Source organism: Rhinoderma darwinii, chromosome 2 (genome assembly GCF_050947455.1).
Source record: "Rhinoderma darwinii isolate aRhiDar2 chromosome 2, aRhiDar2.hap1, whole genome shotgun sequence".
Classification (NCBI taxonomy): domain Eukaryota; kingdom Metazoa; phylum Chordata; class Amphibia; order Anura; family Rhinodermatidae; genus Rhinoderma; species Rhinoderma darwinii.
The window spans coordinates 255,173,297-255,191,644 of record NC_134688.1 but is presented as its reverse complement, the minus strand read 5'-3'; the positions used below and the strand labels follow the sequence as shown (position 1 = coordinate 255,191,644).

General features: G+C 41.6%; 1 protein-coding gene across 8 annotated transcripts in view; it reads right to left on the bottom strand.

The window, feature by feature from the left end:
• Positions 1-18,348, bottom strand: part of ADGRB2 (adhesion G protein-coupled receptor B2) — a 441,157-nt gene that overhangs the window by 114,267 nt on the left and 308,542 nt on the right. For all 8 annotated transcript variants that reach the window (XM_075853159.1, XM_075853161.1, XM_075853162.1 and 5 more), the window contains one exon: positions 11,630-11,794. In XM_075853159.1, the coding sequence (XP_075709274.1) occupies positions 11,630-11,794 (165 nt within the window). The remainder of the gene's footprint in view (positions 1-11,629; positions 11,795-18,348) is intronic.

Below are 18,348 nucleotides of genomic sequence, written 5' to 3'. Positions count from 1 at the left end.
TGGTCCTTGTAAAAATCGCCTTTTGACATTTTCTTGAAAATATGAGAAATCGCTGCTAAAGTTCTAAGTCTTGTAACTTCCTAGAAAAATAAAAGAATGTTCAAAAAACAATGCCAAACTAAAGTAGACATATGGGAAATGTTAACTAGTAACTATTTTGTGTGGTATTACTATCTGTTTTACAAGCAGATACATTTAAATTTAGAAAAATGCTAATTTTTGCAAATTTTCTCCAAATCTTGGTGTTTTTTACAAATAAATATTGAATTTATCAACCAAATTTTTTCACTAACATAAAGTACAATATGTCACGAGAAAACAATCTCAGAATCGCTTGGATAGGTAAAAGCTCCGGAGTTATTACCACATAAAGTGACACATGTCAGATTTGAAAAATCGGCTTCGTCCTGAAGGCCAAAACAGGCTCAGTCCTGAAGGGGTTAAAGGTTGTAAAGAGAACTAAAATGGTAATTTGTTGAATTTGGAGCATCAGGAGGTCATATTTAAAGAAATCACAAGCTCTTTCAATCCAAAAAAACTTAACAGGCCAAGTTACATGTTAACATAGGACCCCTTCTTTGATATTACCTTCACAATTCTTGCATCCATTGAATTTGTGAGTATTTGGACAGCTTCTGCTTGAATATCTTTGCAGGATGTCAGAATAGCCTCCCAGAGCTTCTGTTTTGATGTGAACTGCCTCCCACCCTCATAGATATTTTGCTTGAGGATGCTCCAAAGGTTCTCAATAGGGTTGAGGTCAGGGGAACATGGGGGCCACACCATGAGTTTCTCTCCTTTTATGCCCATAGCAGCCAATGACACAGAGGTATTCTTTGCAGCATGAGATGGTGCATTGTCATTCATGAAGATAATTTTGCTACGGAAGGCACGGTTCTTCTTTTTGTACCACGGAAGAAAGTGGTCAGTCATAAACTCTATGTACTTTGCAGAGGTCATTTTCACACCGTCAGGGACCCTAAAGGGGCCTACCAGCTCTCTCCCCATGATTCTAGCCCAAAACATGACTCCGCCACCTCCTTGCTGACGTCGCAGTCTTGTTGGGACATGGTTGCTATTCACCAAACATCCACTACTCCATCCATCTGGACCATCCAGGGTTGCACGGAACTCATCAGTAAACAACACGGTTTGAAAATTAGTCTTCATGTATTTCTGAGCCCACTGCAACCGTTTCTGCTTGTGAGCATTGTTTAGGGGTGGCCGAATAATAGCTTTATGCACACTTGCAAACCTCTGGAGGATCCTTCACCTTGAGGTTCGCGGGACTGCAGAGGCACCAGCGGCTTCAAATACCTGTTTGCTGCTTTGCAATGGCATTTTAGCAGCTGCTCTCCTAATCCTATTAATTTGCCTGGCAGAAACCTTCCTTATTATGCCTTTATCTGAACGAACCCGTCTGTGCTCTGAATCAGCCACAAATCTTTTCACAGTACGATGATCACGCTTAAGTTTTCTTGAAATATCCAATGTTTTCATACCTTGTCCAAGGTATTGCACTATTTCACGCTTTTCGTCAGCAGAGAGATCCTTTTTCTTTCCCATATTGCTTGAAACCTGTGGCCTGCTTAATAATGTGGAACGTCCTTCTTAAGTAGTTTTCCTTTGATTGGGCACACCTGGCAAACTAATTATCACAGGTGTCTGAGATTGATTACAATGATCCAAAGAGCCCTAAGACACAATACCATCCATGAGTTTAATTGAAAAACTAATAATTAAATGTTTATGACACTTAAATCCAATGTGCATAATAATTTGGAACACGGTGTATATACAGGAGTGGGTTACCTGTGGGGCACTAGCTACAGGGTGGCTATATGTAGGGCACTGTCTACAGGGGTGGGCTATATGTGGGACACTATATACAGGGGGAACTATATGTGAGACTATCTACAGAGGTGGGTTATACGTGGAGTACTATCCATAGGGGAAGCTATATGTAGGGCAGCACGGTGGCTCTGTGGTTAGCACTATTGCCTTGCAGCTCTGGAGTCCATATGTAGGCACTATCTACAGAGGGCTGTATGTGGGACACTATTTACATGGGCTTCTATGTAGGGCACTATTTACAGAGGCTCTATGGGGGTCACGATCTACAGGGGGCTATGGGGCCACTATCTACAGGGGCACGGTGTGTGTGTGGGACACAGTGTACGGTACTATTAGAATCAGGGACACAGTGTATGGCGCTATTATAGTTAGAGGTGCACTGTATGGTACTATTATAATCAGGGACACAGTCTATGGCGTTATGATAGTTAGAAGTGCAGTGTATGGCATTATATTATATTTAGAGGTACTGAGAATTTTAACTTCGTTTATAGGTGCAGAAATGTTTTAAAAGCTGAAGACATCTGAGCGGAAAACTGCAGAAATGGGTCGTGGCCGGAAGAAATCCATCATAGAGGTCTGGACCGGAGGGAGAAGAAAAGAACTAGAATCTGAGACGTCACCGGTGAGTCACTTAATGTAAATGTTTATTCTGCCTCTAATCAGTACTGTAGTCACTGTATAATCTGCAGCGAGATGATGGTGGTATGATTTTTTTGGGTGAAACAGCATCTCCCAGCATATCCTCACCATTGTTCGGGCCATGCTGGGAGCTGTAGTTTTACGCTGGTGTAACCTATACGGCAGGGGTGGCACTAAATTGAGCTGTATTTGTTCTGGTGTTGTATATATGTACTGATCTTTGTTCTGGTGCTGTATATACGTATGAGATTGGTTTTGGTGCTGTATATATGCACTGTTCTGGGGATGTATTTATGTACTGAGTTTGGTTCTAGTGTTGTTTTTATGTACTGAGGTTGGTTCTGGTGCTGTATATATGTCAGAGCTCGGTTCTGGGGCTGCATATATGTACTGAGGTTGGTTCTGGTGCTGTATTTATGTACTGAGCTTTGTTCCAGTGCTGTATGTATGTACTGAGCTTTGTTCTGGTGCTGTATATATGTCAGAGCTTGGTTCTGATCTGCAATTATATAGGATATATTTATAATAACAAAATTGCAGGGCAAATGGAATTGTTCTCAATTCATTGTATATTTAATGGGAATCTGTCAGGTAGTTTTAACCCCTTGAACCGCCACCATGCGGTGATACATGACCTGACAATATTTCCAAACATTCCCTTGTATGTTTTATTCAGATGCAGCAAAATCTTTAAAATCCACTTTTAAATGTTGCACACTATATGCTAATTACTCATTAGAGGGTCATGGGGCGGTGCCGCTATGCTAAAGAGTCACATAGTCCTGCCCCCAAACCCACCTTTCCATGTTTGAGTGATATCTCCCTGGCTGATACAACTTTCTCGGATGCACCATTGCCTTGTGGCACTATACACAAGGGGGGCTGTGTGGCACTATACACAAGGGGGAGCTGTGTGGCACTATACACAAGGGGGGCTGTGTGGCACTATACACAAAGTGGGGGCTGTGTGGCACTATATACAAGGGGTTGCTGTGTGGGACTATACACAAGGGGGGCTGTGTGGCACCATACACAAAGGGGGGGTGTGGCACTATACACAAGGGGAGCTGTGTGGCACTATACACACGGGGGCTGTGTGGCAATATTTACAAGAGGGAGAGCTGTGGCTCTATCTACAAGGGGCTGTGTGTGGCGCAATCTACAGGGGTCTGTGTGTGTCACTATCTACTAAGGGGGGCTGTACTGCACTATCTACTAAGGGGGGGCTGTGTGGCATTATATACAAGGGAGGGGGACTGTGTGGCACTATATACAGTGGGAGCTGTATAGCGCTATATACAGTGGGGACTTTATGGTGATATCTAAAGGGGGCTGTATGGCACTATCTACAAGGGGGAGGTGGGGGCGCTATCTACAAACGGGGTGTGACACTGTCTATAGGCGGGGCTATATAGCACTGTCTACAGGGGGGCAGTATGGCACATTCTACAGGGGGCACTATTCATAAGGGGGGCTGCTTGTGGCTCCCGAAGGGGGCCCCGGTCAAGAGTTTGCTGAGGAGCCCAGTCTTACCTAGCCCTGACTCCAGAGAACCCGTTCCTACAGCTCAATAGTCCAGTGGTGGTTGCTTTACATCACTCCATCTGACGCTTGGCATTGTGCTTGGGGATGTAAGGCTTGCATGCAGCTGTTCGCCATAGAAACCCATGCCATGAAGCTCCGTCAGCACTCGGTGACCCTTCTCTGTAACTTCAGGTGGTCTGCCCCTACGTGGCTGAGTTACTGTGGTTCCTAAACGCTTCCTAAACGCTTCCACTTTGCAATAATACCATTACTTTTGTCTTTATAGTGTATGTGTTAGCTAAGAGCTGCATGTTGACCTCAACATGACATAAACTAATACAGACTATATCCCCTGCACACAAAAGCACAATATGAAATGCATTGTTGGATTAACCTTTTCTTCCCCTGAATTGGTGGATAACATCCTGGATTAATGGATTTAACCCTTTTGGGTTTTGCACCTTGGGTGTTAGGGTATGTGCACACGTAAACAGCATTTACGTCTGAAATTACGGAGCTGTTTTCAGGAGAAAACAGCTCCGGAATTTCAGACGTAATCGCTCGTCCTCGCATTTTGCGAGGCGTCATTGACGGTCGTAATTTAGAGCTGTTCTTCATTGAATTCAATGAAAAACGGCTCAAATTACGTCCAAAGAAGTGTCCTTTGATGTTTGCGCTTAGTTTTTTTCTTAAAGTGATCCATACACCAGAAAAAAGAGCAGTAATATATTTAATGTACTGACATATGGTTTGCAATAATCTGTATTCAGTGGAGCACCCAATTGCAGTGGATAAAGTCCAGCAATCCACTCAGAAATACATATATAAAGATTATATGCAATGGGGCTACACACTGTATAGTCTGGATGAAAATTTAACACAGTCACCAGGAAATGTTCCTCACCATCCCCAACATCAAGGAGGTTAGATTCTCAGCCTTCGCAAAAAGTAATTCTGCAAAGGATAAAAGCAGACAAACATAGCGCAGACTGCAGTATTGGATAAAATCTTTTGGTGAGTGACCAAGTAAAAATCTCCACGTTGCATGCCAAGCCTCTTCTGCCCGACCCTGGATTTTGCCTTGTCCAGCTTCTTCCGGGGCATTATCCAACGCTGCAGTCTACGCTATGTTTGTCTGCTTTTATTCTTTTTATGTGAAGGCTGGGAGACCATGCAGTAACAAAATCAAGTATGCTCTTATACCTTATCTACCACATCTAACCTTGATATTTGAGTTGATGAGGAACTTTTTCTGGAGACAGTGTGTTGAATTTTTATCCGGACTATACAGTGTGTAGCCCCACTGCATATAATCTTTATAAATATATTTAATGTATTTATTTACCTATATAAGAGGTAATATTCTCTGCAGGAGATCTGTTAAAGGTAATAAGTATAGAATAGCACATAAAATTCCAAGTAATTCTAGTAAGTTATTATATTTTACAATTTCTTTTAATTGATATATTTATAGCATCACAGTAATAAGTTCAAGTAAGCTATATAGACATATAACATAGTAAGAATAATAGGTTAGCAAAATCATATATAGTCAAGGAAAGAAGAGACAAAGACATTTTTTTTTTACAATTTTAGCCAGTAGATAGAAAACATGAACATTTAGGGTATGTGCACACGATGAGAGGCTTTTACTTCTGAAAAGACAGACTGTTTTCAGGAGAAAACAGCTGCGTCGTTTCAGACGTAAATGCTGCTCCTCGTATTATGCGAGGCGTCATTGACGACCGTAATCTTGAGCTGCTCTTCATTGACTTCAATGAAGAACGGTTCAAATTACGTTGCAAAGAAGTGTCCTGCACTTCTTTGCCGAGGCAGTCAATTTACGCATCGTAGTTTGACAGCTGTCAAACGACGACGCGTAAATTACAGGTCGTCGGCACAATACGTCGGCAAACCCATTCAAATGGGCAGATGTTTGCCGACGTATTGGAGCCGTATTTACAGGCATAAATCGAGGCATAATACGCCTCGTTTACGCCTGAAAAAAAAAAGTTGTGCATTATTAAATAGTTCCCACCTTCACTCCTACTAGTTCATTCAGATACCAGCATGTTTCGCTCTCTCTCTACTGGCTTTACTATTTTGATTCTTGCCAAGTCTCTCCTGGACCCACTTCAATTTGATTTTGACCCTTTACTGTCTACGGAGAACATATACACAGTAGTTGCCAACAATATTATTGCTGCCAAGTGCAAGGAACAATTGTCATTGCTCATTCTACTAGATTTTTCATCTGCGTTTAAAACAATCAATGGTTTGTAACGTTTCAAAGTACGGCCCCTCTCTTGGCATATGTAACACAGTGTTCTCGTCTCTTTCTTCATTACATCCCTGTCTCCCAATTAGTTATTCAAGGTCTCCTTCCCTGGACTTGTTATTGCTTCCTAATTTCTCTTTCTTTTTGAGTGTCATATAACTCTGTCTTTAGCTGTCAACATTTATGTTGACCATATTTTATGTTAACCATATTTCCCCTCCTCCCACGTGTTCTGCAATGCAGGTTGTATCTAAACCCACCTTTAAATTACATTTACCTTCCCTATGTTATTAATAGTGTTATTGAAATTGATCTTTCATACTAAGTAGGTCATTTATCTTCCTCATGGTTGGTAAGGTGATAGGATCACCTCTTTACCACTATCTTTGTGCATTTTTTAAATTTCTGCCAGCTAATAACAAGTGGCAGTGAAAACCACCTCCGATTTGTCATCAGTGAAGACATGATGGGGTATTCAGGGTCAAGAGACCAGTCACAGGTATTTGCATTATTGCAAAAAAAATTAAGTAAATTGCAAATACAAATATTTTTTTGAATTATACCGTGACTATGGTTACCAGTCCTGGAATTTTCATTCAGGTGTGTGGTGTTCTCGGGGTCTGAACGATTGGGCTTAAGACTGAATATCCTGAAGGGAGGAATACTATTTCATGCTCATGATTTCTTTATTATAATGGAAACTTGCAACAGAAGGAAAAGTGTTACTTGGTTATAATCAGGGCCGGCCTTTGAAATCTGTAACCTGTGCAGTCACATTAGCCTCTAATGCTGAAGGAGACACCACAGAAGGCCTGGCACCTGAGGCTTGTGACCACTACAAATCCTAATATTACTTGATAGCAATTTTACTTATACATAGCACTGTTTTAACCTCCCTCCCGGCATTTGACGTATACTTACGTCTAGAGATGCACGATGCATCGAAACTGTTTTGATACCGTACACCCTCAAACGATTCGATACCGTTATTTCATGTATTTCGATACTAAGCTGTGCAGCCGCACAGATTAGCATTGTAACACGTGAATGTATGAGAGCGGGGCTGTGGCTGTGTGATACAGTCATTGACCCGGTCCTGAGTCCTGACAACTGCGCGTGCGGTCAGCATGATGTGATGCGACCAGCGCTGCACTAATGAGCGGCAGCACTGAAGATAGAACAAGGCGGGCGTACTGCAAAACACCCCCATGTTCTGTCTTCAGTGCCTGCCACTCATTAGTGTAGCTCCGGCTGAATCACATCATGCTGACCGCACACGCATTTGTCAGGACTTAGGACCGGGTCAATGACTGTATCATACAATGCGGATGTCGGCTGTATGTTACAGCCAACACTTTACAACAACAAGCGGGATCGCGCCTGAGCACGATCCCGCTAGTTTAAACCATTAAATGCCGCGGTCAATAGCGACCGCGACATTTAAATCGTTAGAAAGATGTGGACGACCCCCTCTAACAGCTCATCGCCCCCCGCGATGCAATAACAGGGAGGCGATTGTTGCTATAGCAGCCTAGCGGCCTAATGTAGGCCCGCAGGTCTGCCATCTTTGTGCTCCTTAACCCCTTAGTGACCAGCCCATTTTAGGCCTTAATGACCAAGCTATTTTATTCGTTTTTCTATAGTCGCATTCAAAGAGCTATAACGTTTTTATTTTTTTGTCTACATAGCTGTATGAGGGCTTGTTTTTTGCGGGATTAGTTGTGCTTTTTAATAGCACCATTTTTGGGTACATATAATTTTTATATTAACTTTTATTAACCTTTTTGGGGGGGATTATAACAAAAACCTGAAATTCCGCCATTGTTCTATGCATTTTTAAATTGACGCCGTTCACTGTGCGACGTAAATAACATGTTACCTTTATTCTATGAGTCGGTACGATTACGGCGATACCAAATATGTAGAGGTTTCTTATGTTTTACGACTTTTGCACAATAAAAACACTTTTGAACTAAAATTATTTGTTTTTGCATCGTTGCTTTCCAAGAGCCGTAATTTGTTTATTTTTCCATCAATGTAGTGATTTTTTGGGCTTGTTTTCTGCGGGACAAGACGCAATGGTACTGTTTTGGGGTGCATGGGACTTATTGATTCATTTTTATTATGACTTTTTTGGGGGGCAATGGAAAAAAATTGCAATTTCGCCATGGTTTTTTGCGTTTTTTTTTTACGGTGTTCACCTTGCGGTTTAAATGACATATTAACTTTATTAATGGAGTCATTACGGTCGCGGCGATACCACATAGGTGTACTTTTTTTTTTTTTTACACTTTTACTAAATAAAACCACTTTTTATGGAAAAAAATGATTTTATTTATTTTTTTACTGTACTTTTTATTAATAATCTTTATTTCACATTTATTATTTATTTTATTAGTCCCACTAGGGGACTTTACTGTGCGATCTTCAGATCGCTGCTATAATGCTTTGGTATACTTCGTATACCAGAGCATTATTGCCTGTCAGTGTAATCCGGCGCGTCCTAACAGTCATATGTCCAGGGCAGACCTGGGGGCTTTTATCAAGCCCCCGGCTGCCATGACACCCCATCGGAGACCCGCGATTGCATTCGCGGGCCGCCGATGGGTGACAGAGGGAGCTCACTCCCTTTGTAAACAAAGTTAAATGCCGCGGTCGCTATTGACGGCGGCATTTAACGGGTTAAACGGCCGCGATCGAAGTAAACTTCGATCGCGGGCGTTGGAGCAGGAGCTAAGCTGTCATCAGACAGCAGAGCCCCGGCTCCTGCCTGCACGGGAGACCCGTGCAGCACTTAGACTAGGCTGACGTGAAAAGGCGTCAGCCTAGCCTAAAGCCCATTAGTGACCGACGTAAAAAGGCGTATTGGTGGTCACTAAGGGGTTAAAGAGGCTCTGTCACCAGATTTTGCAACCCCTATCTCCTATTGCAGCAGATCGGCGCTGCAATGTAGATAAGAGTAACGTTTTTATTTTTTTAAAACGAGCATTTTTGGCCAAGTTATGACCATTTTTATATTTATGCAAATGAGGCTTTCTAAAGTACAACTGGGCGTGTTTAAAGTAAAAGTACAACTGGGCGTGTATTATGTGCGTACATCTGGGCGTTTTTACTTCTTTTACTAGCTGGGCGTTGTGAATGGGAGTGTATGATGCTGACGAATCAGCATCATCCACTTCTCTTCGTTAACACCCAGCTTCTGGCAGTGCACAGACACAGCGTGTTCTCAAGAGATCACGCTGTGACGTCACTCACTTCCTGCCCCAGGTCCTGCATCGTGTCGGACGAGCGAGGACACATCGGCACCAGAGGCTACAGTTGATTCTGCAGCAGCATCAGCGTTTGCAGGTAAGTAGCAACATCGACTTACCTGCAAACGCCGATGCTGCTGTAGCCTCTGGTGCCGTTGTGTCCTCGCTCGTCCGACACGATGCAGGACCTGGGCAGGAAGTGAGTGACGTCACAGCGTGATCTCTCGAGAACACGCTGTGTCTGCACTGCCAGAAGCTGGGCGTTGTGAAGAGAAGTGGATGATACTTCTATACACAACGCCCAGGTAGTAAAAGAAGTAAAAACGCCCAGATGTACACACACAATACACGCCCAGTTGTACTTTTACTTTAAACACGCCCAGTTGGACTTTAGAAAGCCTCATTTGCATAAATCTAAAAATGGTCATAACTTGGCCAAAAATGCTTGTTTTTAAAAAGAACAAAACGTTACTCTTATCTACATTGCAGCGCCGATCTGCTGCAATAGGAGATAGGGGTTGCAAAATCTGGTGACAGAGCCTCTTTAATAGCTTAATAGAAGCCTGTCAGAAAGACGATATACTGAAATACATTAGTATTACAGGATATAGTGCAAGCGATCTAACGATCTCTGGTTCAAGTACCCTCGGTGGACTAATAAAAAAAGTAAAAATCAATTAAAGTTAAAGAAAAAAACTTTTCCTATTTTCCCCCTAAAGCACTGTAAAAAAATAAATAAATTAACATATTTGGTGCTGCCGCATCAGTAAAACTCTGAACTATTACAATATAACATTATTTAACCCGCACGGTGCGCGCCGTAGAAAAAAAAAATGTAACCGCCAGAATCGCTATTTTTTGGTCACCTCATGTCCCACAAAAAATGGAATAAAAAGTGATCAAAACCTTGCATCTACCTCAAAATGGAATCATTAAAAACTACAGCTTATCCCACAAAAAAATAAGCCCTCATGCAGCTTAATGGACAGAAAAATAAAAAAGTTATGGCTCTCAGAATTTGGCGACACAAATAAATTTTATTTTTTACACTTTTTTCCTTGCAATAGTAGTAAAACATAGTAAAAACTATATACATTTGGTTTCGCCTTAATCGTATTGACCCCCAGAATAAAATTAACATGTTGTTTTAATTGCACGGTAAATTCAATCAAAACGAAGCGCAAAAAACAATGGAGGAATTGCTGTTTTTTTTCATTTTCTACCCCAGAAACAATTTTTTTCCCATATCCTAGTACATTATATGGTACAATAAATGGTGCTACAAAAAAAAAATACAAATCGTTCCAGAAAAATTAAGCCCTCATCGGACTATATAGACGGAAAAATGAAAAAGTTATGGCTTTTGGAACGTGGGGAGGAAAAAATGAAATTGAAAATCTGAAAAATGGCTGCGGCAGGAAGGGGTTAAGATTACGTGATGCATGGAGCAGTTTTTATACTGTATGTTAGTATTATCAGAGCAATGAATACTGGTACATACATTGTGTGCACTGGTAATTGGGCACTGTATAGTGCATTATTTTTGCAGTCTGTGGTCATGGCAGCACTGTGTGGGATTGTTATATAGACAACTGTATCAATTGGTTAAGGTATAGCACTGTTATTTGGGCACCATACTATATGGCACTTGTTATAAAAGTTTCTATGTTTTCAGCAATGCTGGGCTTCATAATAGTGCTTGAGAGGGCATATTGCTAGTGTTATTAAATTGCAATTCAATAGTGTTTTCTACCCGTAGAGCCTGAAATGTCTTAGAGGTTCTGACGTTTCAAAACCAAAACATGAAAGCAACATGATGAAAGATGAGTAAGCAGGATGTTCTTTGATACTGATCTTTCCAGCTATAATAATATCTTCTATACAGCGGTCTTTCGTCTTCGTGATTGGGTTTGACCCAATGTCTAAACATGCCAGTTAACAACTATTTGTACAGTGTGAATTTTGTGAGGAAAGAAACGCTGATGCATTAGAAACACACTGTTGACTGAAGAATTATATACGTTATCGCGATACTCAAGATTCTATAAATGTATTTGTTAAAAAAAAGAACTGCGTGTACCAGGGCAAGTAGCTGTGTTGTTGCAGTTCCGTGTCTCCCTCAATGGACCACTGCACAATGTCCCATACGGAGATGACACGCAGGAGCGCGTGCGTACTTGAGTGCCTTGACCACATGTTGTTGAGCAACCTCCCCACTGTGACCATCCTTCAGCAGCAGGGTCTCCTGAAAAAGGAAGAAAATCAAGGGTTAACACATGGCAGAGAGACTCACGTGACAGGCATAATCCCGTCTTTGTTAAAGTGTGACATTTGTAGAATAATAATAAGGTACACGGTTTAATCCTTTTCTTCGGTTTTATTTTACTAACTGCCACTGTGATAAAGTATTTTGCTAAGGCTAACATTTTGTCACTGGTAGATTTTATGCTGTGTCTATATTAATTAGCGAGGCTGACAATCTGCTTTATTCCTTCCTCATCACCGCGCAGCCCCCAGAAGATCTTAACAGCCTTATAGTGACAATATAAACAACCTTCTAAACAAATGTGCGCCAATCACATCGCCAGTCTGGAGTACCATAAAAGAATCGCAAAACAACGGCAGAGAGTTTGCCAAGGGTGAGACAATGGCTAAATCCCCTCCTTCTGTGGGTGGAATACATTCATTCTCCAAGAATAGAAATGTGTGCAGCGGCACACACAAACAAACACACACAAAACACACAAAGCTCTGACATAAGGGCATTATTAGCAAGCACATAAATATTCATAGAGGCAGGCTCTCTTTCCCTACTCAGATGCTTTCTGTCATAAGCGCCTTTGGACTTCATCAATCTCCAGCCGAATAGCAGAAGTGGACTCATAAATCAGAGGGGCTGGGACCACTTTATGCTGGAATCACAACCAGGAAAATGCTGAATAAATAAGTTCGAGCCATAGAATAAATAGATTTTTTTTTTTGCTTCCCGTCACATTCGCGTAGCCCTCCAGGAAAAATAAGTAAACACATAAATTCTACAAATTATTTGGTATATACGGAAGGGCACTTAATAAGAGGGAGAAAGCTCAATTCATATATACCATTCCCAGCTGCGTCACCGCTACGAGCCAGAACAAGGTATTTCCCCAGTCTACTAATCTGGGGAATAATACGGGGAATATGAGTGTGGTAGCCAGCGTGCAGCCAACCCTGGGGTATACAATGTGGCAGGTCATTTTTTTTAAAGGCACAATGAGAGAGAATAAGAAGCTGGGGAAACCTTAATTCTCATGCAACCCACTGTGCTATTCCATCTACTAGTCACCCAATGCCAGCCGCGCTAATGCAACAAGGATGAACGATTTATCAATTAAATTTACCATTATTTTTATTGCACTCATTTGTGAATAAGCCAGCCAAAATGTTTCTGAACAGAATCCAACAATATAAAATACCCAAAATATTAGCATTAAAAATAGTAAATCATGATACTAAGATAAGAGTATAGGCTCTTAAAAAAAACAGATTAATATACTGTTCTGATGATAATAGCAAATGGACAGGGTTGGAAGTTAAAGGATTTCTGTATTGAGTTTAAAGGTACTGCATAATCTAGATAACAGGGTTTAGCCCAAAAACTTTATTTTGAGATGCATTTAAAATGGTTGTCTGGGATTATCTCTGCTGTGAGGGGCTGTATGGTGTATGAGTGGTGGGTGCCATGAATCCTTTTTGCAATGTTAACATAAAGAGAGCTGAATTTTTACTACAAATACATTAAACGTTAATTATCCAATGCTAAAAACACCTTTAACATAAAGGACAATCTAGAATGCTGCAAGTTTTTAGCCAGTAGAGGAAAAATTGTGTAATTTTTCTATAAAATAACAAACCATTGTATATAACTCTATGGGACATGTTGCTATCAATACACAAAACTATGGAGGTTTATAATATAAATTATAAAAAAGCATTAACCAGAAGTGAGAACTGTGACGTATTCTTAAAGGCAAATATCATATAGATGTTTTGCATTGTCACTTCACGATGGGAAGAGGACAACTGCGATGTTCTAAATTGGAAATACTGACAGTGAGTCCAGAAAATTGTCTGCCCCCCATGATCTCTACTTTGTGTCACCGCCTCCCCAATGTAACATTTTTGTGCTAATCTGTGCCCTGTCTGACCAAAACAGGCATAGAGTAGTCGTCCTATTTTCACCTGCCTGCTGTGTGCTCATTGGTGTGTGGGAGTGGTGCTGTCGGCGGCACAACCTGTTGCCTGGGCAACTCTGGTAGATCAGGCATGGGTAACGACGTTGCATCTTGGCTGCGGCTAGGCCAATCAAGCACTGTCTCGTCACCAGTGTGAATATGCTATTACAAAAGAAGGGAAGTGTGGTGTGAGGGGCAGTGTGTGACCAGTGAGCACATCTGTAAAGGCAGGGAGAGGTACTACTATTTGGTAGGGAGAGGTTAGGTCCACGCAGCGCCTGGGGCTAAGCTGGAAGTGTTTAGTCAACCTGAATAATATTCAGGAGGAAAAGATCAGCATTACTTGTGAAATGTAAAAAAAAATCTCCTTTATTTAGACTAGCCAGCGGAAAACTGAGCAACAAAAAGTGGACAGATTACATAAAACGTCCGTCCCCTCTGACGCGTTTCTAGCTCTCAAGAGCCATTACTCATAGATAGGGGAGGAAGTGAAAGTGTGTGGCTGAAATAATAGCCAGGAAAGAAAACCACTCACTTTGATCAGGTGTATACAATAATCAGAAAGTGGATGACATATAAAACATACAAATATATATATATAAGATCTCAGAAAAAGTACAAAAGTTGTAAAAAGCATAAGTAATTCATAATAAGATAATTTCTCACATAATGTAATAATAACTGAGAGAGAATAACATAATAACTGAGAGAGAATGTCTGGTTTTCATCAGGCCTAATAGAGGGACCTATTCCTGTAAGGGTATGTTCACACGGCCTATTTACGGACGTAAATCGGGCGTTTTTCCCCCGAATTACGTCTGAAAATAGCGCCTCAATAGCGCTGACAAACATCTGCCCATTGAAAGCAATGGGCAGACGTTTGTCTGTTCACACGAGGCGTATATTTACGCGCCGCTGTCAAATGTCGGCGCGCAAATAGACGCCCGCGTCAAAGAAGTGACCTGTCACTTCTTTGGCCGTAATTGGAGCCGCTATTCATTGACTCCAATGAATAGCAGCGCTAATTACGGCCGTAATTGACGCGGCGTTCAAGCGCCTGCACATGCCGGTACGGCTGAAATTACGGGGATGTTTTCAGGCTGAAACATCCCCGTAATTTCAGCCGTTACGGACCCCCGCCGTGTGAACATACCCTAAGTGTGGCAGAGTGAGCGAACTGTGCGCAAGAAGTACCATAACACGTAAACGGAGTATACCTCCTCCTGCTTTACAAGAAAAATGTAAGGCCCAGTTCACACAGAGTTTTCTTGCCGCTGATTTTGACGAGGGAACCGTATCGGAATCAGTGGCAAAAAATGGCTCTAACTGCCTACCATTGATTTTAATGGAAGGAGGACGCATTTTTTTTCTGCGACGGTTTTTAGCCGCTTGTGGTAAAAAAAAGGGCATGTTCTTTCTTGCCGCGGTTCTGCCTCTGACCTCCCATTGAAATCAATGGAAGGCAGAGAAAGCGTTTGTCGCAAGAATTTGCAGGCAGGTCAAAATACTGAAAGTATCGAGTGTGAAGTTCAGTTATATTTTTATTACTAGTTGTATTGAGCGGTTCCTTAAAGAGATGGTACCCCCTTTCCATCTAGGACTTGGACTGTTATCGCCATTCGGTGGCTGGGGACCGTACTCCAGGATTGTACAAAGAATTGTGGGTAGTCAGAATTCCGTAAAAGTTAGTGGTGTAATGGCCATGAGAAGCCACGGAGGTGCAGGGCGTTCCCAATAACAAGTGACTAGTGCAACCGCGTGCTGGCGCATAGGGGGGTAGGCGTTAGACAGTGATCTCTCAGAGACCCATAGCAACACGGAAGAAGAGGCTAATAGCCGACAGACCATTGGCGTAACCCGACTTGGTGGGACATCAGGCGTACTGTGTGGCTCACAGTATGCCTGAAAAGAAGCAAATTACGTGAAGTAAAAGCATAATGCGTAAATGTAATAAATTCATTGATCTGCAACAATCAGTAATTCATTCGGAATCACCTTCTACTTACATATTTGTCAATGACAATATAATCCCGTTCTTAAAGCTATAAAATGTGTATGTGTAAGTTTATCTAAAACAAAATTGTCACAGTAATCACAAAAATAGTTAAATCAGATATACAGACCCCCAAACCTGTGGGTCAAGATACACAATCTGGAAGATGTAGGAAGGGTAGTTATCCCTGTATGTCCTACGACAATTGTCCCCTTATGCTTAAAGGGGTTGTCCGAGATTTAATGACTTTGTGTTAATGCTTGCAATTTATAAATGTAAATACATTTGTAATATACTTACGTTTTCCAAAGTGGCCCCGTTTCCAGATCTTGCCGTGGAGAACTTGACGGGTGACGTCACTCTCTGCACTGGCTCTGGCCGCTTTGTTGATCTTGAATTCTTTCCGGGTATACGACACGCCACTTGTGACATGGTGTATATCGGCTTGTTCTGTTGTAATGCACATGCGCGGCCCCTGCTGTTATCTCGAGAACAGCAGGGACCGCGAGAACAGCAGTGACAGCGCATGCGAGTTACGGGCTGTGAAGCAGAACAAGCCAATATACACCACGTCACAAGTGACGTGTCATATACCCGGCAAAGAATTCAAGACCAACAAAGCGGCCAGAGCCAGTGCAGAGAGTGACGTCACCCGTCAAGTTCCCCATGGCAGGATCTGGAAAATTTAAGTATATTACAAATGTATTTTCATTTATAAATTACAAGCATTAACACAAAGTCATTAAATCTCGGACAACCCCTTTAAGGGAAATATCTTTATACATCCTCTTTCATTTTAGAAATTTGACGTCAGATTTACTTTGACATGTAGACATGAATATGTAATTTATGTTGTTCAATTTCTCTGTCATTTACTTTATGTTGGTGAAACAAATACTCAATGCTGTTTAAGACTCAATAATCACAAATCAAGTATACATACTGGTAAGAGTGAGCTCCCTGTTGCAAGACACTTTATGGAAGCAGGGCATCTGGTTGATAGCCTTAGGTTTATGATTGTAGACCATGTTCCCCCATTAAAACGGGAGGGCAATAGAGAACTTATACTTACACAACGAGAAGCAAAGATGGATTACCCGCTTAAATACATTGGCTCCACATGGTTTAAATGTGGATTATCCATTTAATGTGTTTAGGAAATAACCTCATTATCGATATATCCTTTGATAGTCTTTGATATTGTCTGGTAAACCTCAGTGGAGGTCACTTGCCCATTTATCCCCAGGCCTATATCGAGTTGAAATCAGTCATTTGTAGGTAGAATGTGGTATATTTATATAATATATCTCTTTATTGTCATATTGAGCCAAATTGGGTAATTTACACTATCTTTATTTTTTCCCAGAATATTATTGGAAGATAGCTGAGCACTCACTGATCGAGATGAACACGTCTGATATTTTAGAAATTTAGTATTAAAAATTTCTTTTTTTTGTCATGACAAAAAGGAAGTGTTGGGAAACCCTCTCTGCGCCTGGTCTCATATTAGTCACCTTCTTTTGTATATGAATCTTTTGGTCATCTTTTTGTATCCTTGTTGGTTGTTACGATTTGCCTACATTGCACACATATTGGTCATGTGAGCCTGGCTTGATCCTACTGTCTTTTTGGGGTGGGTTATATACACATCCCGGAATTGATATTGGTGCTCCTAGGGCGGATCGTGCTCCTGGACACAGGGGTTTGATTTTTCTTAGTTTGGGCCTTTCTGAGAACCAGAGATGTAGTGTTTTTTTATTGATACTCTTTGACATATATTTCTTCTTTGAAAATAAATGTTCTGTATCTACTTCCAATCAACAAGATGGCTGGTACTACAGCGTTTACGTAAGTAACGAAAGCCTGGTAATTCCAGGCGTAATAATAAAGCTGACTGGTACCTAACCTACCTTTTCCAAGATGGAGACTATGGTGTCTTTTAATATAATACGCACGCTCATGATGCGCCTCATCAGGTGACCTTTCTTCTTTGTATCATATGACTCTCACCTATTCATCACATGACTGGACGTGACTGAGATCGATGACTGTGGGTGTGAGCATGCGCAGTGGGATTCTCACAATGCCGAGAATTCGGCATGTCATGACGGTAATAATATATTACCTTGAATTTTATTAATACAACAGGCGTGATGATCGTGACGACTTGCCGGTGAGCGCCAGCTGTAATTCATGTAATAATAATTGACACTTTAAAGCACTTTCATGTATTTTATGTGATTATTAATCCACATGTTTGTATATTATATTATACTATTTATCTACATGCTTTTCACATGTTTTGTATTCATTATGATACTGTAACGGCAGGGGGTAGGGAGACGGACAAGTGAGCCCTAATCTACCCGCCACTCTGTCCCTGCCTACTTGCAACGACCCGCCCTAGGCGACGGGGTACAACTGGGCGGCGGTCCCTGCGCTCAGTAAGTGCACGACAAACACGACAAACATACAAGGAACACAAGCAAGGAAAAGGGGCCGTTGCCCACGGCAACACCGTGAGCAACCAGAGTGGTGAACGAGCCGAGTCAAGCCAGGAGTGTGCGAGGTACAAAACGAAAAGCAGAAGAG